General features: G+C 42.7%; 1 protein-coding gene across 3 annotated transcripts in view; it reads left to right on the top strand.

Annotated features, from left to right (window-relative positions):
- Positions 1-26,627, top strand: part of TENM2 (teneurin transmembrane protein 2) — an 860,742-nt gene that overhangs the window by 571,707 nt on the left and 262,408 nt on the right. For all 3 annotated transcript variants that reach the window (XM_056867244.1, XM_056867243.1, XM_056867245.1), the window contains one exon: positions 3,659-3,893. In XM_056867244.1, coding sequence (XP_056723222.1) covers positions 3,659-3,893 — 235 coding nt within the window. The remainder of the gene's footprint in view (positions 1-3,658; positions 3,894-26,627) is intronic.

Below are 26,627 nucleotides of genomic sequence, written 5' to 3'. Positions count from 1 at the left end.
TAAGTGGACCGGGGTTTGACAACAGAAAGTATGAATTGATGAGATTGCGATGGACAGGGAAGGAGATGGATGCAGCGTGAACCAGAGCTTTTGCCAAGAGGCAGGGGGTATGAAGGGGGATTCTTTTTTCAGTGTTGTGCTGGGAAAAGTGGCATGACTTGATGAGAAACTGAATAAGAAATACAAAAGAGATGGAGGAAATGAATCCAAAGCATCACGCTTGATTATTTTATTTAATTTATTTATTTTGTGATTTATAACCCACCCGCCCTGGCCGAAGCTGGCTCAGAGCAGGTAACATTAACAGAGACAATGGCCACCGTCAGTGGATATGGGTAGCATATGAGGAAGGGAAGGCTTGGGATGAAAGCTGAGAAGTTCACTTCTGGACTTATTGAGCATGAGACATTGAAAAATTATCTCGTCATCCTTGCTGTATGACATATTTGGCATCTTCCTGCCCCCTCTAACTGGTCTTCCTGTTTTACCCATCTGTACTTAAAACACCATGTGTTGTTTTAATTTTGAGAAACATTCTTCTGTTTTTCATGCATGCTGTATTATCTTACTCCCTCTTATCTAAAAATTATTCTTTTTTATCATTAAAATGGAGACATTGCCATACCCTTTTAATGTGATATAGCAGTTTTCCTTTTATTATTCAGATTTAACAATGCAGAAATGCCCATTTCATAAAAAAACAGGCTTATCCAGTTCTAATTCTACTAACAAGGGTGGTGAGGAGCAAGAGGGCTTGTATGATACAACCCCTGCCCCCATCTGAGCCAGCCACCTGGCATGTGCAGGCTGGATGGGAGTGGGCTGTCACCAGTTCCTTATCCTGGGCTGGATGGTACTGAGGTAGCTGGGCCCTCTTGGGCCTATTCTTGATTGATGCTGCACCTGTGGCACTGGCTGATGATGTCATCAACCTTTCTTGGCTGGGGCGTTTCTGTGGGAAGCTCTGTACTTAGGGTTGCCAGGTCCCTCTTCACCACTAGTGGGAGGTTTTTGGGAGGGCGGGGTTTGGGGAGGGGAGGAACTTCAATGCCATAGAGTCCAGTTCCCAAAGCGGCTATTTTCTCCAGGTGAACTGATCTCTATTGGCCTGAGATCGGTTGTAATAGCAGGAGATCTCCAGCTAGTACCTGGAAGTTGGTAACCCTATCTGGACTGGCTGCCACCAGCTGCTGTGACTGGTGCTCCTGCGCCTCAACTAGGGTTGCCAACCTCCATGTACTAGCTGGAGATCTCCTGCTAATACAACTGATCTCCAGCCGATAGAGATCAGTTCCCCTGGAGAAAACGGCCGCTTTGGCAATTGGACTCTATGGCATTGAAGTCCCTCCCCTCCCCAAACCCCGCCCTCCTCAGGATCTGCCCCAAAAACCTCCTGCCAGTGACGAAGAGTGACCTGGCAACCCTAGCCTCAACTCAGCTGCAGCCTCTCCCCCAGGTAGGTCCCAGGCACTCTCTTCCCTTCCCATGGCTTCTGTGGCATCTAGGCTCTGTGCATTCCAGCCTGGCCTGGGTGAGTCCATGCTCAGCACTAGGAACCTGAATGAGCTAGTGCTAGGTCTCAGCACCGGATACTAGATGTTAACTAGGTGACAGAAAATGATCGGGTTTGGTGCCAGGAATAAAGCACAGGGGAGGGCATTCTAAAATCTAGGTGCCACAATATTTTTTTTTTAAGTTCCTTCCCTTAGTTTATCCACTTTACCGAGAAAGCTAGCAAGGCTTCACATCACAAAGATACTTATTTGCTCCCTATATCATGGAATATAAAACAGACCAAAACCAGAAGCAGTGTCCACAACATGTTCCAAGTGGCTAGTGTCGAAAAGCTTCAGGGAATAAATGTACTTTGGGCCAAATCACACTTTATACAGCAAGAAGCACAGGTATGCAACTGAGCAGTACACTTATATTTGTCAAATTAATTACATACACACACACACACACACACACACACACACACACAAGAATGTAATATGGGAAAATTCCACCCACTGGACTTAGAAGGCTGATAACTCTGCTTAGGTCTGCAACAATGTAGTTCTCCTTCCTATAGATAGTTAAGTGTCAGGGCAGTCTTAACTGGAGGTGGTATCACTTAATGGGAGATGTGCATCCTGCCTAGTTTTGTTTTTGTTTTTTGCTTCTAGACATAGTGGAGCAGCTTAGGCATTCGTAAAATTAACTGCTTATGAGATCTGTCTTTTACAGTGCCTCTGCACCACAGATCTCATCATCAGCATTTTTAAAGCCTCCAGTAAATGTTCAAGAGCTTATGCACTCGTGTTTTAAAATTGCGTCTTAAATTAACTTACTGTTAATTGGAGAACATATTGCCATACTCCATTGTTCTACATGAGCATAGATCAGTCTACCTATGAATGCTTTCACCACTGATGTTTTCTTTCATTATTTGATTCATTAAATACAAAATGTATTTTAAAGTTTTTCAAAATAAATGTACACCAGTATAATTACAATTTTGCTAATGTTACTTCTTCTAATTATTGTTCTTTAGAAATTACAAATTAGTATAATGATTAAACACGCAATTAATATTTCACTCGCCTGATATGTTTGTTTTCTTATATTGTTTTCCATTCATTTTAGACTTAAATAATGCATTAATATATGAAAAAATAATAAATTATCTAATCATTCATGTTAATTATTGGAAAAGAGACTGCAGTAAACTACCATCTTCTTGTATAGATGGCTATGTGCTTTTAAATGTTCTGATTTATATTAGAGAGAATATTTACAAATTTAACAGATTCAGGAAAGTAGTCTAAGGTCTGATTCAAGTATTACAAGGGTAGTGTGAGAGCTACTGCTTCTGCATGGGAAAGGGTTACCAGATTCCTCTTCGCCACCGGAGGAGGTTTTTGGGGCGGAGTCTTGGGAGGGCAGGGGTTTGGGGAGGGGAGGGAGGGACTTCAATGCCATAGAGTCCAATTGCCAAAGCAGCCATTTTCGCCAGGTGAACTGATCTCTATCGGCTGGAGATCCGTTGTAATATGAGATCTCCAGCTAGTACCTGGAGATTGGCAACCCTAACATGGGTCCACGGTGCTCTGATAATGTGTTGGCATGGAATGCTGTGTGCATCATCCAAATAAATTAATTGATTTCCAGATCAGAATTGCTGATCTCCATGGGAAGACGGCCCTTGAGCGTAACCATATGATGTCCCCCTTACAGCTATTGCTGAAACATGTAATTCTACCTCAGGAATGTCACTCCCAAGTTGCTCTGAGTCAGAATTAAGGAAATGTTAAGGCTGTTGGTGTAAAGAGGGACAGCTTACATAACTTATTATTCACCTATGGCCATTATTGCTATTGAGTAGAATGCTTCCAAAAGAACTGAAGTTTATCTGTCTGTCTCCTTTACAGTGCATACCTAAGGAGAGTTACTCCAGTCTAAGGCCATTCATTTCAAAGGCCATTCATTTCAGCTCTCCTTAGGAATGCACTGTTAGAATGTAATTCTAAATGTAATTAGAAATGTTAGAATGTAATTCTTTGTGGTAAGATCCACTTCAGTAAGTGAGCTTATTTCTGATTTTAGGATAAATCTGCCAGGCACTTTGATGTTAGAAATATTGGATAACCCAAAGATATTTATTATTTCTTTTCAGGCCCTTCAAATCATCACAGCCAGTCAACGCTGAGACCTCCTCTCCCACCGCCTCACAACCATACTCTGTCTCATCATCACTCCTCTGCCAACTCCCTCAATAGGAACTCTCTCACAAATCGGCGGAACCAGATCCATGCACCAGCTCCTGCTCCGAATGATTTGGCAACTACTCCCGAATCTGTACAGTTACAAGACAGCTGGGTGCTTAATAGCAATGTGCCACTTGAGACCAGGTAGGTTGTAAAGAAAAGGCTTAGCTTTTTGTAGAATTTCGTCGAAAACCACAAAACATCATATGCTTTACAGGCACCGATGATGCATGAGCCTAGTTAACTGAGGCACTCTATTAAAGACAACTGATTCGTCTTTTATATATTATTAGATCAACCTCTGTGACTGTCGTGGGGAATTTTGGGCTTTAGTTACAGTTTTAAGGTATTTCTTGGTGAATATGCTGCATTTCATTTCCAGCTTGGTCACTTCAGCTTATTTCTGTTAACTTTTGCTCTATTTGAATACCTATTTATTCTTCAGACAGCTCTTGTGTACCCAAGTAATAGAATTTATGTCACATATTTTATGCCAAAGCACAGGAGGATGTTATAAGGGTATATTGACTAAGTATTGCTGATAAATTATGCATTTGGCCCTACCTGAAGTAATAAACAGACTCATTTGAAATTAAGTGTTTTGGGAGACCTGGAGAAACAATCCGTGATTCAAGACTGACAGTACTATAATTTTAATTTATATTTCATCCACCGTGCAGGTTCACTTAAATCCCTCCTGTACACACTGTCAGTTTGATGCCTGTGGGGCAAACAGTAATGTTTTAAAAGGTGCTGTGCTTGTTAACTGGTGACACAAAGAAAAACTTTCTAAAAAGTGTTATTTCTAAATGCTCTCCATTAGTAAAATATTATTTTATCTTTTTTCTTGTTTTATTAAAGTTTAGCTTGAGGAAATGAAGGTTCTTCATAACTCTGAAGTTTCTTCTTTATAGAATCCCTAAGTTACCTCATCTTCCTGTTCAGATACTTCCCACTCTTTATAGCTTTCACTTCCACATGAATGCCATCCTGCTATAGGATTGCCAGGTCCCTCTTCACCACCGGCAGGAAGTTTTTGGGGTGGAGCCAGAGGAGGGTGGGGTTTGGGGACGGGAGGGACTTCAATGCCATAGAGTCCCAATTGCCAAAGCAACCATTTTCTCCAGGTGAACTGATCTCTATTGGCTGGAGATCCATTGTAATAGCAGGAGATTGCCAGCTAGTACCTGGAGGCTGGCAACCCTATCCCACTAGGTTCATATGTCCCTAGCAGCATGATACTACTTCCATTAGTTCCCCACACATGTCCTATTTGGGTGGATTTAGATGGATGGGACATACCACTGGAGTATAATGGAATTATGATTGGAAGAAGCTAGAGGGTGGAGATATTCAGTCAGCAGGCAAAGTCATTCTTCAGATATAACATGATGTCAGTGTAGCAGCTAGGGTTGCCAGGCCTGCGTCTGGCAATCCTGGGAGCTTCTGCCAGTGGAGTATGGGGGTACCATCAGTGTGACACCATGATGTAATTTCTGGGCCAAACCTGCAAGTGACACCCCATTGCTCTAGGATTTGGGGAGATTCTATGGAAAGATAATTTCCCCTGAATAGTGTTTCTGGTGCAGCATGATGTCACTTCCAGGTATGGCTTGGAAATGACATCACACCATTACAATAGAGTGACGTTTTGGGTATTTTTCCCCTGGAAGCCTACCAGCTGGCAGGGTTGCCAGCCTTCAGGCACTAGCTGGAGATCTCCTGCTATTACAATTGATCTCCCGCCAACAGAGATCAGTTCACTTGGAGAAAATTGCTGCTTTGGTAATTGGATTGTATGGCATTGAAGTCCTTCCCCTCCCCAAACCCCGCCCTCCTTAGGCTCCGCCCCAAACTCTCCAGCTGGTGGCGAAGAGGGACCTGGCAACCCTAGTTGGGGGTTGCCAGTGCTAGGTCTATTGCCATCATGGGAGATCTGGCAACCCTAAGTAGCAGCTTAAGAGAAAGGACACCGTTGAATGTAGCCAGAATGAATGAGATTCAACTGCTCACAGACTCAACGGCTCACAATAGGCAAATGGTAACATAAGTGGTTTCAGTGCAGGTGTAGATCTGAGGCAAGCAAAGATTGAGATTAAAAGTTACCTTGATAATATTTTGTTGCAGTGCAGGAAATATTATGTTAAATAAATAAGGCAACATACAGATTTAGTTGTGGCCTTGATAGACTGACAAGGCTGTGTAATGTAAATGGATATTTACATAGATAGAGAGGTTCAGATTAGCAAACTGGTTGCTGCAAAATTAGGCCAGGCAGTTAGGATTGTCTAAATCATTAACACCAAAAACTTTGCTGCTGCTGCCTTATGTCTGTGGCTAACTGGGTAACGCTGCCCTGGAGGGCAGCCGTTAAAGGACAGAGTCTGATGGGTGGACACGATACCAGGCTTGTGCTATAAAAGTCTGTAAAAATTGTTCTGAAGTGTATTTGTGGCAAAATATAAATCATGTTATGGAGTTAAAGGATATTCGCTTTGGGAGCGAAGGAAAATAACCAGTAGTTCATGGGCTAATCCTTTTCTTTGTGAAACACAGAAGGTTTTCCCCCCACTAAATGCCAGTGGTACTGAGTAGTTTTGCGACTTCCAAAAGAAAATGTATAGCTTCTAGTGAGTGTTTTGCTGCCGTCCTACGGCAGATGACCCATAAAAAGCTTGTGTGAGGTTGAGAATAGGAGCCAAAGGGAAAGACTATCAAAAGCTAGAGGCAACCACAGACACAATAAGTGATGTGGACTCTGCTATTGAATCCCCTCAGAGCATATTTCTTTGACTCAAGAAGGTTGTAAGGGATAAGAATGTTTTGGCCAGCTTCCCAGGCCCTGTGTTTCCCTGCCAAATTTGTGGAGAATAAGTCAGCTACAATTTGTAGGTTAATCTTGGATAGCATTGTGGTTCTGGCACTTATGGCTGAAAACTGCCCTGATGAAAATTTTGATCCTATTTTGGACACGCTGAACCTTCCAGATTTCTCAGCGTTACCATTTTCTAAAATTAGATCACAAAGGGGTTATAAAGCATCCAGCTATTTTGGAATGCTGTTGACTTTTAGCCCACTGTCCACTGACACAGCGTAACTAAAGATTCAGCTGTGAACTTGTCCGTAAAATTTATTCTTTCCTGGAGGCATTTACAAAACTCTTCTTGTTCAGAGACTGGGTCCTGTTGATTATTATTATTAGGGTTGCCAACCTCCAGGTACCAGCAGGAGACCTCCTGCTATTACAACTGCTCTCCAGCTGATACAGATGAGTTCCCCTGGAGAAAACGGCCGCTTTGGCCATTGGACTCTATGGCATTGAAGTCCCTCCCCTGCTCAAACTCCGCCCTCCTCAGGCTCTGCCTCAAAAACCTCCCGCCGGTGGCAGGGAGGGACATGGCAGCTCTAATTATTATAAGGGCATAAATATCAGAGGGTGTGGTCCTAACCTAGTTTACTCAAAAGTGAATGTTATCAAAGTATCAACATTACAATTGAATTTCTGTCCAAATAAATGGAATTGGAGTGAGAAACCAGAAGCAGAACTTGAGTGTAAAAAATAGGATCTTTTTGTTACCATTTTCTAATATAAGAATTAAGAATTACCCTCATCCACCGTACAAACATGTTTATATAAACAGTTTCTCTTTATTTATTAGAAGTACTTAGACTTACTGCCATTGGGAAAAAATATTCATTTGTATAATTAGAATACTATGCCTAAATCCTCTGCTTCCTTGGGGGCACTGGAGCTCTATTTAATAAAGTGGAATACCACACCTAAACAGGAAAAGGCAGCTCTGTGCATGCAATGGAATATGTGTGCAAAATTATCTTCTCCACTGAAGAAAACGTGGAAGGAACAAGTGTTCTCTGTGTACACTGGAGTTCTAGAGCCTAGGACACTTAATAGGGTTGCCAGGTCCGTCCAGGCCACCGACGCGAGATGGGGATAGGGTTGCCAGATGGGAAACTCCTGGATATTTGGGGATGAAGCCTGGTGAGGACAGGGACCTCAATGGGGTACAAAGCCATAGTCTACCGTCCAAAACATCCATTTTCTCCAGGAGAACTGATCTCTGTAGTCTGGAGATGAGCTGTAATTCCGGGGGGATCCCCAGGTCCCACCTGGAGGCTGGCATCCCGAAAAGGGCAACTGGTTTTTATGGAGTGGCCTGAGGAAGATTGTCCTTGAATGTGTAACCTCACTTCATTTTCAGTTCTTTTGTGAACCAGTCTTTAATATCAAGTAAATGACAAGCTATTGAGCTCCCATTTATTGATTTTCATTACATAATCACTGGTAATAAAATAATGTTTTTGATAAAATATTTTGTGGAAACAAATAGATGGCATGTCCTCTACAGGTTTTAAAATAGATTCTCATCAAATAATACATTCTAACTGTTCAGCATAGTTTTCTAAGATTTGTTGTAGAGTCATTTTGGGACTGATATTTTTTGTCTTCTTTTGTAAGTTTAAACAAATGACGACTTGGTTACATGCTTAAGCATAAGAATAATACAAACTGTAAAGTTTCTGGGCTATTTAATTTTTTTCCTCAGTTTCGGTAAAACTATTTGAACCAATTCCAGTCCCTTAAAATTATTCCGTACTTTATCCCCTTCTTCCACAGCAATTGTAGCCTGTAACTTTTTTTTATCAGTAACAACTGAATCCTTTGACTTGAAGACTTGTTTTATGACTTTACCTTTCTGTGCTGACATTCTGCTCCCAGCTGGCCACAGGCTCTTCATGTTGTACTGCACTTTAATTTGGCTGTTTTTTTAGTCTTCCTTGAAATGTGTCAGTTTATTAATTTCAATATTGGGGTTCCTCAGTCCCTTTTTACAACCCATGCTGCTTATTTGAGAGCTAGCATGGTGTAGCGGTTAGGAGGGATGGACTCTAATCTCGAGAACTGGGTTGGTTTCACCACTCCTACACATGAAGCCAGCTGGGTGACCTTGGGCTAGTCACAGTTCTTTTAGAGCTTTTACAGCTCTTTCAGCTTCACCTACCTCACATGGTGTCTGTTGTGGGGAGAGGAGGGGAAGGAGATTGTAAGCCGGTTTGATTATCCTTAAAAAGCAGAGAAAATCGGCATATAAAAACCAACTCTGCTTCTTATCTATTAGGAAGATGAGGTTGCTACTTTGAATATACTCTGCTAGCTTTTCTCCCTGTGTTAACTCAGTGATACAGTTGCACATAGAACTCTTCTCTGACCATCTAGTGTTTGCTTTTGCAAACCCTTGGGAATTATGGCAGTTATGAAATATGTCTTTTTTCTCCTTGTTAACACAAAACGATACGATTAAGTATACGGAACCACTCTCCAGCCATCTAGTGCTCAGGTTTGCCAACTCTTGGGAACTATAACAGTATTTTCTTGGAAGTCAAGTGTTTCTCATGGGAAAACAAGTGAATCCTTAATTACATTTGTGTGAATATGCCGCCAAGATTTGAAGCTTTGTTTCTTCAGGACTTTGCTGCTTTACTGTTAGGCATATAGGAGTTATTCATTTTGTTTATTGCTTGTTTGCCGTCTGTTTGAAACCATCTTTCTGTTTGCAAAAGATTCCCATAGTTGGGTTTGGGCATGTCACCTTATTGCTCGCCAGCCAGTAACAGTTCATCTGTTGAGGTAAATGATGGGTTTGGGCATGTCATCTTATTGCAGTAGTTCTGTGGCGGTAAACGATGCAGAAGCTGCCACCAAACATTTCGGTCACGATATAAACTTGCAGAGTGGGAAACCCATTTTCCATTTTTGAGGCAACATCAGTTTGAGAGATTCTTCATGAAGGCTATAGTGATAGTACTATTGCTTTACAGTGCAAGTTTACATCATTCACTTACGTGTTTTAGTCTCCTTTGTTGAGGAAACCACACATGGGGCTCTTTTTGCAGATGCCAATCAAAAGCATAATGGCTCATAAATTAGGGCAACCCAAAAGCTATTATGGATTTTCTTTGAAATAATATTTGTCAGAGAAGGCACAATGTCCTAATGCCACTTCTGATGTGTGGTGTTATTTATATTGGTATGAATTAAGTCTACATTACTGTAATTAGCAATGATTTAGTACGGAGAGAAAGAAAAAGTTTAAATAGCAAGCAAAATTAGGGCTATTCTTGAGCACTGCAAGAATATTTTCCTTCTATTTGCCAGCTATCAATGGGTTGTGCATTTTTAAATGTTTGTTTCTTTTCTACAATGTAAGACAATTGGCAGATACTTACTTCTGTGTTTCCATAATCGTGCTTCACTTGTAATGTCAAAATGGCATGAGCTTCCATTGAGATACTGAATAGCACCCATTCTATTCTTTGGGGTACAAGCTGGCAGAATGTACAATTATGGATTTATTTTAGGGAATTAGCTAAAAAATTATAGTAACTCATTTAATCCTATGCTGATGGATTAGTTTTCTGTTTAGGACAGTATCCAGTACACAGTATCTGTGTAAACCATATCTTGCTGTTGCTCCTCACCTACCTGTAAAATCCCTCTCATTTTCCTTAGTTCATCTAGACAGAAGCCTAAAGAGATCTAAGTCAGAATCCTGCTCAAGTCTATTGGGGGGGGTTACTCCCCGGAAAGTGTTCTTAGGAGGGTACTACTAGCTGTTGCTATCTGAATAAATGCATTTCATATACCAGAGGTCCCCAACCCTTTTTGCGCCTGCAAACACCTTTGGAATTCCTATGCAGGAGAAAGAGCCGACTGTGAAATGCCAGGGAGTGAGGTTATGCATAACTCAAATAGTAACTCTTCAGCATTTCAGGCAGAAGCTCTGTTAAAGAAGATGCTTTTTAAAAGAACATATTGTCTTAAAATATTGTCTGGCATTCATGCAGCTTACCTTCAATCACACAGCGAAGATCCTTAGGCCATAGTGGCCGCCACTGCCAAAGCAATGCTTTTTTTTAAAAAAAAAATCCATACAACCAGATTTCTGGTGTCCAGTCAGAAGTCCTACTGGGCAAAAGCCCCATCTGGCACTCTGGGTGAGTGCCAGGAAAGATCTCTGTGGGCATCATGGCTTTAGGATGCTCATTAAGGGCTGTGTGTGTGCGCTCCAATATCCACCCCTTTCCTCACTAGAAAAACTCCTTAGATGACTGACTTCTTCAAAAATGAAATTGCAGCTATCAGTGGGTATACAAAGGTGAAATCATCTAATAACACAGGGAGGTGATGAAGTATATCTTCATGGTGATTCAAGGTTCTCTTGAAGCACAACACAGTCTGCTAAGTACATTTTCAAGCTCTACTATAGCCACATTCAATGGGATAGTAACAAACTGAAGAAGTAGAGAATTTTTGAAAATGCAGAAGGAATCATGGGAGAAACTTCACATCGATATTTCGCAGAAGTACATGAAGAGATCTAAATTTTAAGGGTTCATCTAGATGTGACAATGTCCCAAGTCCACCACAGGAATGCCACTGCCATTTTCTTGCTAGAATTCTATGTGTTTACAAACACTGCAGGGGCCCAATCCTGGTCAGGACTGTGGCATGAAGAGAGGAGGGGCTCCTTTCCCCCTCCATGCCATTTTCAAGAGCTCTTCTCTCCCTGACATCATGGTCCCGGCCAAGATTGGGCCCCCATGGTGTTTGTAAACACAGGGACGTCCAGCGAGAAAATGGTGGCGGCGGCCCCATGGTGGTCTAACTTAACATCTTAGTAAGCCATGGGACAATGCATTTTGGAATAAATTATGAATTGTTTCCTCATTTCAAATTCTGCAATATGTATTTCTGCAATGTATAGGAAAGCAGGGACTAGAATGTCTGGCCTTCTTGTTGTTTGCAGTTCCCTTCGTAATTCCTATTAATTAGGCTCCATATGCTTTTAGTCATCTCCCAATAGGGTTGCCAGCTCCAGGTTGGGAAATGCCTGGAGATTTTTGTGGCGGAACCTGAGGAAGGTGGGGTTTGGGGAGGGGAGGGACTTCAATGCCATAGAGTCCAATTGCCAAAGCGGCAGGAGATCAGTTGTAATTGCGGGAGATCTCCAGCTACTACCTGGAGGTTAGTAATCCTAAAACAGCATGTAGGCTCCACAACAATTCAGTATGTCTCAATATTGTTTATTAATTCATAAACAATGTATTTGAATTTCAATACTAATCCTAATCTATTCTAATCTATTATATACAAATCATATTTCATTCATCATTGTTCAGTCAGGTGTACATTCACCATAAACACTACAGGAAGCACAGGTCCTGCTGAATACAATATAGGCAACATAAATAAATCACCAGAATTTTTAGAAAGAGAGTCCAGAAAGAGTAGGCGCCCTCTAGATCTTGGCTGCGTTTCGTAGAAGCCTTCTTCAGCTTATTGATTAATGTTGCTTAATAGTCCAAGAATTTTGTAGTAGAGACTATGTCTCGATGATAGTTGTCTTAATATTTATGGCAAATTGCCAAGGTAACCACATGCTACAAAAACAGACATAAACTATTATTTTACATTTATAATTGCATGGAAATTTTAACATAAATTATACAATGCACCAATATATGCATACTGTTTCTCCACAGTTCAGACATTCCTTTCGACCTCCGAGGGTTCCAAAATGTAATTCAATCAGTGGATGCAAAATCCAATTACCACGAAGTTTAAATAGTCATGCTAGTGGTGAATGATGATCCCCTTTCAGTTAATCTTAAGGTTACAGGATCGTGATAAATTTAAAGGAAACATGCAGCACTGAGTGTATAATTGCATTGAACTACCTGGAGATTGGCAACCCTACCTCCCTACCTCCCAACTTGATCTTGTATGGTGCTATATTCACCAACCTGAGTGAACAAGAGGTTCACAGAGGAGAGCAATGCACCTTGAAAACAAAGAGTGCCTTGGTGCCATTGCATTAGGATAGCATTGGTACAGAATGCAGCAGCCTGAATGTTGACTGGAGTTGATACAGGCTTGTTCCATCTACAATGGCTCCCAGCTTTTTTCTGGGACCTCTTCAAGATGCTGGTATTGACCTTTAAAGCCTCCTGTGGCTGGGATCAGTATACCTGGAGGACCACCTTCTCCCATATGAAACTATGTGTTCACTCCGATCATCTTTGGAGGCCCTGCCTTGTGTGCCCTTGCCATCTGAGTTAGTTGGGTGGCAGCTCAAGAAAGGACCTTCTCAGTCATGGTGCTGAAACTCTTTGGAGCTTGTTCATCGGGAGATTCCTCTGTCTTCTTCTACTGTTGTCAGTAGGTGAAGACTTTTTTTTTCCATTTGGCATACCTCCAGTAACGGTTATTGGCCCTGGTTGTGGTGTGTTTACCTGCTTTTATTGAATTATTTTATATATACTTTATGTTAAATGCTGTTTTAATGTTGAATTTTTGTCATGTTTTTATGTTTGTTGCCTTAGAGACCCTATTGGGATAGGAAGGTGGCATAGAAATGTTTAAATAAATAATATAATTTAGAAGCATCTACCTTGTAGTTGCTCTTCAGAGGTCCCAAACAAGGTTGATTTTTAACATGTGTCCATGCACATGAAAAAGACAGTGGTCAAAGTGCGAAGGTGACAAATTTGAAATTGCCTGTATTTTTATTTATTTATACAAAATGACTGCCCTATTTTTTGTGGAAATAACCCCCAAATGGATGACAGGAAACGTAATTAAAACTCTAGATTAGAATAAACTTAATCAGAATCAAAAGGAACTGATGTAAAAACATTGAATAGGAGGAATATTTGAATGTCAAGATGTCCAATCAGCAACTGCCTTGTTTCTGTAAAAGAAGAGTCTTAACCATACATCTAAATACCAGTAGGGTTGCCAACCTCCAGGTACTAGCTGGAGATTTCCTGCCATTACAACTGATCTCCAGGTGTCAGAGATCAGTTCCCCTGGAGAAAATGGCCGCTTTGGCAATTGGACTCTATGGCATTGAAGTCCCTCTCCTCCCCATACCCTGCCCCCCTCAGGCTCCGCCCCCAAAAACCTCCCGCTGGTTGCGAAGAGGGGCTTGGAAACCCAAACCAGTAAGCAGAGGGCCAATCAGGCCACCCTAGACAGGTTTTTCCAGAGTTTTGGTGCTGCCACTGAAAATCCTCATCCAGTTTACTTACCCTCCATCTCTGATGGCAAGAGAATGCTAAGCCAGGCATTTGCAGAAGGTCTTAGTGCATTAGTAGGTTGAAAAAAGGGAAAGACGTCCTTGATGTTCAGACCCAGGCCTTGAAAGCAGCAGGAATCCCTCTCTTAAACTGTGACAAAAACATTTGCAGTTTTTTGCTTGCATTCTGCACAATGAATACGGGAGCTGTGGTCTGAAAAAACAACCTTGTTGTTTCTGGATTAACTGGTCCTATGTTGGGCTTTTATGTGTCAGACACTCAGCAACTAGCTTTTGAATGTAAGAGTATTTTAGAGGTGGAACAGCTTACCTCCCTTGTTGAAATGTTTTGTCACTCAAGAAAGACATACTCTTCTGGAGATGTAAACGAGCTTGAGAGCCTGCCTTTCTCTTGGGGAGGTTGTGAAGCTTAACTCATTAATTAACATAAATAGTATTCATGTTATCCTCATTCAAAAACTCCCCTGAAGGGCAATGTTAGGGTTATTGGTATTGTTACTAACAAAAGCATGGCATGCTGGAAAATCATGGCTATTGTTGCAATGTACAGTGACCTCAGAAGGAGCCTCATAGCTTCTTCTTTTTTTAAGAATCCTCCTTCCACAAAGGTACCAGTACATTTTTAGATGATGATGAATTGCCTGAAGGTTCTTGTTATTTTATGGGATAGTTTTCTGCCATTCACTGTAGGCCTATATGCATGCTTGCCAGCGCATTGTGTTCACTTTTGAAATCATTCTCGCAGTTATTTTTATTAAACTTATCCCAATATAAAAGTCTGACAAAGGAAAGATGTAGTATAAAATTGCATTTATTACATGCTGTTTCCTCATACTCCAAGAGCGCCATGTGTTCAGCAAAGAACCTTATACCTAGGTTCTTTCTTGGAAGTTAATTCTAGACAGATCTTTCTTTGACCTAAAATTGTATCTAAGTATTTAGCGAGTTGGCTCACATCTGTGTGTGTATACAACAGCAGCTAGTCATGTGATGGACTTCCTCACTGTAAGATGCTAAAGGCATAGTTGGGCTGCATATAGGCTTAGGAACACATGTGTTCCTAATCATGAATTTGAAAAGATGTGTCAGTCTTTGCTTTTATTTCCCAAGCCCCGCTGTGTGGCAGTGTATGCCTACCTTTCTTGAGACAGGATAAAACTTTGTGATCAACTGAGTAGGTGGAAACAATTGCTTTTCAGCCTCAGCAAGAAAGTTACACAGAAGGGCAAATGTCACTGTTCTCTTTACTGCAAGGAAAACAGTAGTCTTGCTATAGGGAAATAAACCAGTTCTCTAAAAAATGTTGTCATTCATGTTTCTATACCTTTTTTCAAGGGTTTCAGGGGGTTTTCCCCTCAGCGTGGCCTCCTGCACACATATGTCCCTCAGGTTCAGCTTAATGCTTTGACAGAACATGGCACCTCAAGGCTGGCACCTGCTTTTTAGTCTAACATGCGACTTTCCTGTCTGGCAGTTTTCAAATACTGCACTTCAGCACGCCCAACAGTGTCTGTGTGAGGCGATTCAAGATGGCAGTGACAAGCTATCCTGCAACTCAAGGCACCGCACACGACAGTCTGACTTAACACTTGCGTTTCTAAAAAGCTTTGCCCCTGGGGCCTAAGAAGCCGACATTTGAGAAACGATGAGCCGTTGGAGACTGGCGCGCCTCATTTTAGATAATGCTTCCTTGGAAACTTGGTTGCTCTTGAAAGGCTTCAGAATGTGCTTGAGTAGATACTAAGTGTCACGATGATATTTATGTGTTGATTCTAAATGATTGTTTCCCTACCTAATGGCGTTTCCTTGGCTACTAAACCATGAACAGTTACTTGAATATTGATTGTATGCTGCAGGCCAGCAAGCATCCTGCAACAGCAAGTTGTGCCTAGCTGTGTCCAAGGCATATGCTTGTGTGGACAGAGGAGATGCAGCTCCATATGTTTGTACTTACAGTTTATTTGCGCATATGTTTATCTATCTGGAGATATGCACTTGAAATAGAATTCCATGCTTTAATTAATTATTGAACAAAGGCTGCTTAGCACGTAACATTTGCTCCTCCGCTCATGGGGGGGGGGAAGTGCACACCTGCGTACTTATTTCTGACTAACCAGCATGAATATATTGGGTCTTGTGGATATTTCTTTGAGAGGCTATTCATTTGGAATACTAGGGAAATACTTTTCCCCCTTAATGCATTAATGTGCTTCTTTTATTTTTTTTAATATTCTGGGTAATGGTTTCATCGGCCCCCTCCTTGTGTTTGTGACCAGGGTAAAGGTGACTTTGGGCCAGTCTCACATACTCAACCTAACCTACCTTACAAGGTTGGTATGAGGATAAAGTGTAGAAGAGGAGAATTATGTAAGCTACTTTGGGTCCTCATTGGGGAGAAAGGTAGGGTATTTTTTTTTTACTGCCAAGTCACAGTTGGCTTATGGTGACCCCATAGGGTTTTCAAGCCAAGAGATGTCTGGCAATGGTTTGCCATTGCCTGCCTCTTTGTCACAACCCTGGTATTCCTTGGAGATCTCCCATCCAACTACTAGAAGTAAGCATATAGGTCTTAAAATCAAATGGAGTTAAATGAATTAAGTTGTTCATTAAAAGTAATTTGCATAGATGTTGATAACCTCCAGATAACAAGCCTAAAACATTTAGAATTTTGAAAGGGTCTTTTTTGCCCACAGCATGACATGGGGCATCTAATTCATCCCCATTGTCTTCAAAACATTAAGGTAAAATTTTCATATTCTAGTATGCCTCTTTAGGCACTTCATCTTTGAGGAGCTGTTTTGAATACAACCACAGCATATTAGTACAGTTATTATGATATACACATAAGATGGCCCTGGTGGCCTTAGTTGACGACCTCCATTGGAATATAAACAAAGGCCATGCCTCTTTGTTGCTACTACTGTATTTACCTGCAGCCTTGACATAGTGGACCTTGCCATCTTATTGAGGCATTTGGAGGAAGAAGTATCAGAGGATGTGCATTGAATTGGTCCAAATCGTTCCTCATGGACTAAAGTCAAAGGGTTGCCATTTGAGACCTGTTATGATCAGTGTGGGACTTATCCTGTGGGGTTACACAGAGCACAATCCTATCCCCCAGCCCTTCAATCTCTATGTAAAGGCCTTAGAACAAATGATTAATATATTTGGGGTTGGCTCTCATCAGTATGCTGATGACACCCAGCTCTATCTCCCTATACAAATCTCCCAGTGATATACAAATCTCCCTGAATTCCTGTCTGTCTAGTGTGGTTAAATGGCTAAGAGTGAACTAACTGAAACTAAATCTTGACAAGACAGAAATGATTCTGGTTGGGAAGCGGAGATCTTGAAGTACATTTGTGCTTCCCACTTTCAGTGGGGTTCAGCGTACCCTTGTTGACTTGGTTAAGATTGTGTGTTACACAGGATCCAACATTACTGCTGGAGGGACAAGTAACACAGCTGCAAAAAAATGCTTTCTTGCAACTCCATCTAGCCCAGGAGTGCCAAACATAATTCCCGTGGGCCGAATCAGGCCCCTTGAGAGCTCCCATCCGGCCTGTGGGTCAGCCGAGGAAGCCACCCCCTCAATCCCAATCTAGGCTGGCAAGCCCCCTGTGGGCTCCCCAGCCAAGGCAGCCCCCCCCCCACAACCTGGGCTGGTGAGGCCTGGCCTGACCAAGTGACATTTATGTCATATCCAGCCCTCGTAACAAATAAGTTAGATCCCCCTGGTCTAGCCTGTAAGATGGCTCCTTGCTTTGACGGATTATTTTGCCACCTGGATCCATACCACGGTAACATCAAGACTAACTATTGTAGTGCACTCTACATTATGTCTCCCCTGGAAGTCAATTTGGAGACCAAAGATGGTGCAGAGTGCCTGAGCTCAGTTACTATCAGGAGCTAGGTGGAAACACGTACTCCCATTCTGTAGTCACTCCATGGGGGTACCCATCATTTTTCAGGTTCACTTCAAAGCATTGGCTAGCACATACAAAGCCCTTCATGGTCTTTGCTCCTCATATCTGCAGGGCCACCTCTCTCCCATGCTCCACCATGACAGCTTTGCTCAACTGAACAGGGCCATCCACAGGTGCCAATGTGCCAATGGGCTAAATAAAAAACAGCCCATATATGTGCTTTCTCCATTGTGACCCCCCACCATGTGGAATGGTCTGCCTGAGGAAGTCAGGAAGGCTCCCACCCTCCTAGCATGCTGCAAACTATGCAAAACTGAATTATTCAAGAGGGCTTTTCTGCACAGGTAATATGACTGTACTGGAATTAAACGTTTCAGAAAGATGCTTTGATAAAGGGCCAGGGACTGCAGACTATGCTGCTCTTTATAGCACCTGCTGTCTGCTGCTGAAAGTATGATCTTACTATGTAAATTCTGCATCATTTATTGTAATGTTAATGCTTATGCTTTCTTTCAGCTCTGTTTTCAAATTCAAACTTGGTTTCAGAAATATGCAGTTGAAATCCTATATCATTGTTTATAGGATGTCCCATCCTGTTGACTGCATTGACTTGTACTGTGTAATCCACCTTAAGTCTCAGTGAGAAAGGTGAACTTAATCTGAACAAATTCCATTACAGCACAATGCAGTCCTAATGCTGTTTCCAGCGAACTCCTCTGGGCTCCCTTCTTGAGCCCCCATCCTTTTCCTTCCCATGAAGGAGGAAATCTTTCTAGAGCAGGGGTGGGGAACCTTTTTCCTGCCAAGGGCCATTTGCACATTTATAACATCATTCGGGGGCCATACCAGGTGTAGATCTCCGAGTGGGGGTGTGTGGAGAGGCTAGGGTTGCCAGGTCTCCGGCCACCACCTGGAGGTTGGTAACCCCAGGGGAGGCCTGGAGGGCGTCCCCGCTCCCCCGGTCCTCCCCCTACCAGGCGGGAGGGCAGCCAGCGGTGGGCCCAAGCAAACGAGGCTCCAGGAGGGTGCAATCCGTGGTCAATCGGCAAGGGAGGAAGGAAGGAAAACAGAGAAAGAGGACAAGGGAGAGAGGGAGAAAGAAATGGAAAGAGGGGGAGAAAGAAAATGACCAAGGGAGACAGACAAAGAAAGAGACAAAAAGAGAGGGAGAGAGAAAAGCCTCCCCCCCCTCCACACCCACATGCCGGCCCCACACGACCTGGCCCCAGGCTCCATGCCCTCCCCCCCTCCACAAAAAGCCCCCTGAAACCCGATCGGCTTCTGCGCGCATGCTGTGCTGCCGGGAGCCGTGGGCCTCTTTCCCCCCTCCCTCTCGCTGCTCAACAGCCGACAGGCAGCGAGAGGGGCTTACAGTGTGCCCTGGCGGCTATAGGGGGCAGCCTTGGGGGAAGCATCCCTTCTCCTCTCGCCGACCAACAGCCGTCAGTTGGTGAGAGGAGGTCCAAAGGGCGCCGGAGCGCACCTGCAAGCCGTGGCCCCAGGAACACCCTCAGGGAGGGCTGCCCTGCCTTGCCCCTCCGCGGCAGGGCCCTGGAGCTCCCGAGGGCCACAAAAAATGTCCTCGGGGCCACATACGGCCCCCGGGCCTGAGGCTCCCCATCCCTGTTCTAGAGTGTAGTGGGTTGTAGAAGAAGCACTCTTTACCTGGCTGACTCCTGATTTGAAACTCCTGGTTGGTCAAGAGCTGATGTTAATTCTGCACCAGGCCACGATCAGCATAAGCTATGAGGAGTCTGATGTAGATAAGATTTAAAATGTGTTATTAAAATGTATTTTTGTTTAAGCTCAACAGAAACACAGAAATATAGAAATAGAGAATACAAATATTATACTCTAAAATGTTAAAGATTGAACTGGGACAAAAGGTATATTCATACCCAGGGTAGATATATAGATATAGATAGATAGATAGATAATTTTTAATGTAATTGAACAGTAGATATAAGATTTGATGCATTATTGTAATCCCCCCTACCCCCCTTTTTATGCTTACTTCTTTGTTCTTCTGGAAAAATAAAACTTATTTCAAAGAAAGACTGTGCCAGGCCAAAGTGAACTTTCTAATGGGCATTATGTGTCAGCTCAATCTTGTAAAACTCTGTGAGTTAGAAAAATGAAAGCAAAAAACAAAATGATAGCAATTGGTGTCTATTATTGGGCTTTGCCTATGTTAAACTTTTAAATATTGATAATATTCTAAGAGAACAGTATCACTATTTGAACAGAATGATAACTTTGTTTTCTTTCCTGTTTCCCAATGTAAATCTAGATAGGTTTCTCTCTTCATTCTCCTGTTGTGCTGATCATGATTTCCCACCCTCTGGTAGTACTTGTATTTTCTAACCCATTGCAAGCTGCTCTCTGCAAACAGCTTATTCCTGGACCGACAATTTCCATGGAGAGTGTGGTTAATAATGCAGTCAGCTGAGCCTTTGCCTAATATCCAACAAATTTTCAATCCCTTTCATAAAGAAGGAAGCCGCTGCCGTAGCTACAGCTTCCGTAGAGAGCAGAGTATGACTCATGCTTTGTATTCTTTTTTCAGTGTGCTGCTACCCAGATTGCAACCTCTCTCCCATCTTCCACTATGACTTCTAATCTGATGTATTCTACTCTAACCATACCTTTCTATTTGTAGTGCTAATTATCAGCAGTAGGCATTGAATTCTGAAGAAAAGAGATGGACTCGTCTTAATGCTGGGAAACAAAGATAATTATTCCATTGACTGGTAATATTTGAACACAGCGACTGCATCTATGGCTGTTTCCACACAAATGTTTTGATTTGCCTTGGCTTCCTTACAGCAGCACTGTTTTTTGGGAGCATCCACGTGATATCCTCTATTCATCCTGTTTCTGTATTTTTCTTCCTTTCTGCTGCAATCTTTCCCAAATCTGGTTTAGTAAAATCTTTCTTGAAAAGACTGAAGACAAAAAGCTATCAGACATGGAGTGGATGCGCCCCAACACACACACCAGTGTGATTTTCCTTGCTTCAACTTCTGCACCCACCATTTCCCCCACCAGAAAGCTTTGGGGGGCTTAAAAAACAGAAAGTAATGGATTGCTATAGCATTATAACATCAGTGGCCACCATCTACAAGGTCCCAGCTTTCGTTTAAAGAAAAGGTAAATCGCAAGCCCTTTTCCTTGCTGACTTGTAAGAGGGAAGTTGCATTCCCCCTTATAAATTGGCAACAAAAAGGGCTTGAGTCCTACTTCTTTAAAAATGAAGACTGGGATCTAGAAGATCATGGCAATGGATCATTACACCACTAAAGCAACCTATAAATTTTGTATTTTTTAAAGTCATTTAGGAGAAGGGGGATGGTGGCTTGGGGGGTTGAAACAAATAAAATGTGGAGAAAACAGCTGAATGGATTATCGGTTGCCTTTGCAATCAAAGCAGCAATGAGAGCTACACATTGAAATGTCTTTATGTGGAAGTAGCCCATATGTTAGCTCCATCTTCACGTCTCCATTCCTTCACATGTACACCCAAAATTCCTGGTTTGAAAGATACTGCAGTTTGTTGAGGTGTTGATGTGATTCTTGCTTACACAGTGGGATTTTAAACCAGGGTTTAATTCTGTTTTAGTACCCAGATGAGTAGGCAAGATCTCATTGGACCCCTATTGTTTACTTCATTGAGAGCTGACCATTTATTCCTAATCTCTGCTTCCTGTCATTTAACCAGTTTTTAATCCATAAGAGCACCCATCCTCTTATCCCATAACTGTTAAGCTTACTCAGGCGTCTATGGTGAGGTGAGTTACCTTGTCAAAGGCCTTTTGAATGTCCGAGTATATAATGGTCTACCCTATGAGGCCCATGGGGAGAAAGGCAAGGTATAAATTAAGTAAATAAATACATAAACATAAATCTGTAGGAATGTAAGGCCTTTTATGCATGGTTGTATAGCACAGGAACCAGAGCTATGAAGAATCCCGGGGGGGGGGGGGAAGAGAGAGAGAAAGGGTGCCCAATCCTCTCAGCACAGGAGCCACAGGGCCAGGAGGAAATGGGGGGGATAGAGGAAGGTTACCAGATCCTCATAGCACAGGAGACGCAGGGCCAGAAGGAAAGGTTGTTCTTCCTGCTGGCCTGGACCACTAGATGTAGGGGCAAGTGCCTTGGGAGGATCGATCCCCAAGGTCTGAAAACACTCCCTGTGAAACTGACCAAAAGGATGGGGGGAAATAAGCCCAGCTCTGTTGGATCCCCAAAGTCTGAAAACACTCATTGTGAAACTGACCAGAAGAGGCATGTGAGGGGAGGGTGGGAAATCAGAGAATGGGCATGGGGAGACAAGCCTGAAGAAAAACTATTCACAGGATCAGCTTTGAGATCAAGGCAGACTTTAAATTCATGGCAAAACAGCATCCTGAAACTGTGGGACAAGTGTGAAGCAGCAGCGAAGGAATGTCTGAAGGTCTGGAAAATCATGCATAATTCCAACGAATCCCCGAAGTAGTTCAGCGGCACTCTTGAAGCTAACTAACCATGCATAAATGGCCTAGAAGAGATAACCCAAGTTAATTTGGTCCATGAAGCAGGAGATCTAAATGGCATTCACCGCAATGGGAAAAAGGTAATAAAAATAGGTTCTTGACAATAATGGTATCCCCAAATCTATCAGCTGAATCAGCCATCTCATCATAGGTAATGGTATAGCTGGGATGCAGAATAGGTTTAGGAGTTCTCCAATCACAATAAATATGGCCTGGGGCATAAATGACACTTGTGCACACTTTCTTGTGTCCATTATGTTAACTCACTGCCTGTACACTCTCAATATATTGAGAAATGGTAGAACCCTAGATCAAACATCACCCAGTGGTAATTCACAGGAGACAATTAAGCCTTGGATTGATTGCAGAAGTTACTAGCTTTACTAGCATATGGTGGTGACAGCAGCAGTAGCATTGCCTCCTAACAAGAGAAGAAGAGTTGGGTTTTATACCACGATTTTCTCTACCTTTTTTAAGGGGAATCAAACTGGTTTACAATCTCCTTCCCTTCCTCTCCCCACAACAGACACCTTGTGAGGTAGGTGAGGCTGAGAGAGCTCTAAGAGCTTCACGCTAAAAAGTTGTCCTTTTCGCTGTAAACAGTAACTTCTACTGCTATTGGTTGTTTTTTTATATTAAGGACGGGCAGTATCTTCTTGTTGCAGTAACAGTATTTAATTGTAAGGTAGTAATCTAATTTCTGTACAGTGCTTCACTTTGGATAGAAGCTTGTCAAGAAACACTGGACTATCCGCTGGTAAAATTTTTGCATAAACTTGCTGGAGTCCCTAGATATGTAGTGGGAACTGTCTTGAGATCAGCACTGGGTGGTCGTTCCCTTGAAGTCCAAACTTGGGCAGCTGTCCTTAGGATGTGGTTGAAGACTATTTTCTTCTAAAAGAATGGTTACCTTTTATTCCTAAGAAAATACTTTTATATCAGCTCTTGAAAGCAACTGATAGAAATTAGTCTGTCTACGTTAGGAATTCAAATTTTGGAATTAGAGTTGATTGGGTTGGAAAGAGCTAGAATGATAATTTTGGATCGTTTACGTTATTTGGATTTTCTAAACTCTCGTATTAGAGCACATAGAGTTTGTTCTCCCACTTTCTTGGTATTGTCCTACCCCAGAAGTCTTCCACTCTACATTAAGCAGTTGACTGTGTTTCAATATAGGAGAGTTTTTATGCTTTCTAGGATGAATTCTATACTAGCTCAAGTAATGAGTGGTCATTATAGGAAGGTGCCCTATTCGGAGAGGCTATGTTTATGTGTGTCTGGGAAAATTGATACAATGGACGATTTTTTATTGGAATGTCCCTTTTTTTTCAAATGTGAGAGAATTGTGGATTACTCTATCCCTAAATGTGATGGTAGATGCATCAGCAGGAAATAAAATTAGGGAAACTTTTAGCTGGAGTGGATCTGGAGGTAATTCTGGCTGTTGCAAAAAAATTCGTAAGTTATAGCAAGTAGAAAATGATTTTTAAGATCGTTTTTTAGTCTGGTTTACACGGACTCGAAAATGACACCACTCAAAACTTATAGGTTAAACAGCAGTATCATTTAAGTAGTATTGACAGAAATTCTATTTTGTCTTGATCTTGGCAAAATTGGGGGGGATCTTGGGAAAATGTTTAAAGATGAGAAGTAACTGTGGTCTTCATTCAATAAATATGCTCAGGAAACTGTAATGTTGCACCCTGTGAAATCCTTGGCAGAGATTTTATAACTCTCATAAGCATTCAGAAATTAATTAGAAGGAATTTTATTAGATTTGCATTCTAATTTACATAGAATTCTAAGGGATCTTTAACCAGGCATTTTGCCTTGGATTTACTGCTGCAGTGTTTTTGTACTTTTTCACACAAGTTGTCTATTTTCTTTTTATGTGTTATCTGTGGGGTTTTTTAAACCACCTTTGATACAATGTTTCTCTTTGATACAATACATCTGTTTGCCAAGTGCCCAGACTGTTCCATTAGAAGGCCTTGCCTCTGCAAACCTGAGTTCTCTTTGCAGAGCTTGTCTCCTAGCAACAAATTAGCTGTGTGAAGCGCTGCTTTGCCTTTGCAGGCTAAACTGTGACTTTTTCAGTGCATTCCTTTTAAGGACTGCCCCCATTTCCCTCCTTCTTCTTTTAAATGCTGTATGAAATCTCTGCTCCCCTGTTGCTTCAGCAACAGAGAAAAATCATGTAAGCTAGCAGTATCAAAGAACCCTAAGACAATAGATCAATATGATCCCCAATAAACTCTCTCTGTTCCTCATCATTATTTTTATTATTGTGGCTTTCCCCCCTTTTTTCTGAACAATTGTTAACACACAGTATTGTTAAGAATGTTGCACTGAATGTTGGGATAATTGTATTTCTTCTGGCTAGTTCTGTCAACATATTGTGACCTTTGCAGCATGGTGGATTTGATTTAAATACCTAGTCAGTAAGACTTGATTTAAATCATGGTTTTCTATATAAAGACTTGTTCTTGATATTAATATTTACAACCAGAAGAAGGTTTCATTTTGAGAAATATAACTTTTCAGATTAGTTTTACAGCTATATTAAAAATACTGATTTGGTTATACTATTATAAATACATAGATAGTTCACCTTGGAATAATTGTAGAAATTACTGTATTTTGCCGTCTATAAGACGCCCCCATGTATAAGACAACCCCTATTTTTTAACCTAAAATTAAGAAAAAATAGGGGTCGTCTTATACATGGGGCATCTTATAGGGTGAAAGTGTCCTGTGCCCTGGCCGGCCGGACGCCGGTTGGCCAGGGCACAAGACTCTTTGGCCGCTCACTCTCTTTCTCCACCCGTCAGCTTTTGGGCGGGGAAAGAGAGTGAGCGGAAGAGTCTTGTCCCCTGGCTGGCTGGCGTCCGGTATTCAAACCGGTCGCCACTGGCCAACCAGGACACAGGACTCTTTGGCCGCTCGCTCTCTTTCCCCATCCAACAGCTGACGGGCAGAGAAAGAGAGCAAGCGGGGGAAAAGGTGGCTGTTGCCGCCAGCCCCGCCTGTCACTGGCGAGGCTGGCAGCAACCGCCACCTTCCATGTATAAGACAACCCCCCTAATTTGGGGGAGAAATTTTTAAGAAAAAAGGCCGTCTTATACACAGAAAAATACAATATCTGCCTCCAGTTTCATTCGGGGCATCAGGCCTTGCATTTCTTTGTTGCAGTGTTTGCATTTTGTAGACATGCTTGCCTTACCTACAGGTAGAGAAAGTTCCTTAAAATATTCCCAAACTGGGTCTCTTTTACAGTCTGCTGTCATTATAGATTTTCTCCTCCAGGGAAAGGATAATATGATAAACCTCAGATTATACACACAAAGACCCCAAGACTTATGGAGTATTCGGCTCAAAAGGTTTCACTTTCATTTTTACTACTTGCCCCTCCCTCTTCACACTTAGTTCCTTGTGCAGGTCTTCAGTTCATTGAACTTCTTGAAACTTTCAGCCCATTCCTGAGGTTGGGGGCTGAATGGACTTAGGAGACGGTATGACCCATATGCCGGCATCCGTGCCACTTATGCCTTGCAAACTGGCATGAACGCTGGCATAAGGACACTTATGCTGGCACCCTGGACTGTGGTGGCAGCATGGCCCTCAGATGTCGGCGTGGCCTCCTGCTGGCGTCCTCCTAGCGCAAGTCCTCGCGCCAGCATCCTGGGAGGTATTCCCAGGCACGGAACTACGATTATGCAGCCTCCTAACCCCTTTCAGCATGGGAACACACCCTGAAACTATGGAGGTGCTGCACCACCTTTTTCGTGGCACAGCATCGCTGTTCTCTATGGGGCTTCCACCCCCCCTTTTCAGGCTTTTACAAATAAAAAAACATTTTTTTTCTCCTGCTCCGGCCATGAAACCTCATTGGAGGTGTTGCAGCGGCAACGCTGTCCCAGGCCGCTGCAGGTCTCAAGAATGAGCTGTCAGCACTTAAGAAGTACAGGATTGATTCTGGGTACATACCGTATATACCCGTGTATAAGCCGACTGCAGGAGGCCCCCCCAGGTCGCTCCTGGTGGCGGGAAGTGGCGCGGGAGCGGCGGCGCGGCCTCCCTGCTGCCACAAGAGGCCTTTGGAGGCCACTCCCGGCCGGGAAAAGGCGGGGGCGGCGGGGCAGCCTCCCTGCGGCCACAGGGGGCCTTTGGAGGCTGCTCCTGGCCGGGAAAAGGCAGCGGGGGCGACGGGGCAGCCTCCCTGTGTCCACAGGAGGCCTTTGGAGGCTGCTCCTGGCTGGGAAAAGGCAGCGGGGGCGACGGGGCGGCCTCCCTGCGGCCGCA

Source organism: Euleptes europaea, chromosome 1 (assembly GCF_029931775.1).
Source record: "Euleptes europaea isolate rEulEur1 chromosome 1, rEulEur1.hap1, whole genome shotgun sequence".
In the NCBI taxonomy this organism is placed as follows: domain Eukaryota; kingdom Metazoa; phylum Chordata; class Lepidosauria; order Squamata; family Sphaerodactylidae; genus Euleptes; species Euleptes europaea.
The sequence above is the reverse complement of the archived record's forward strand: the minus strand, read 5'-3'. Positions and strand labels throughout refer to the sequence as shown.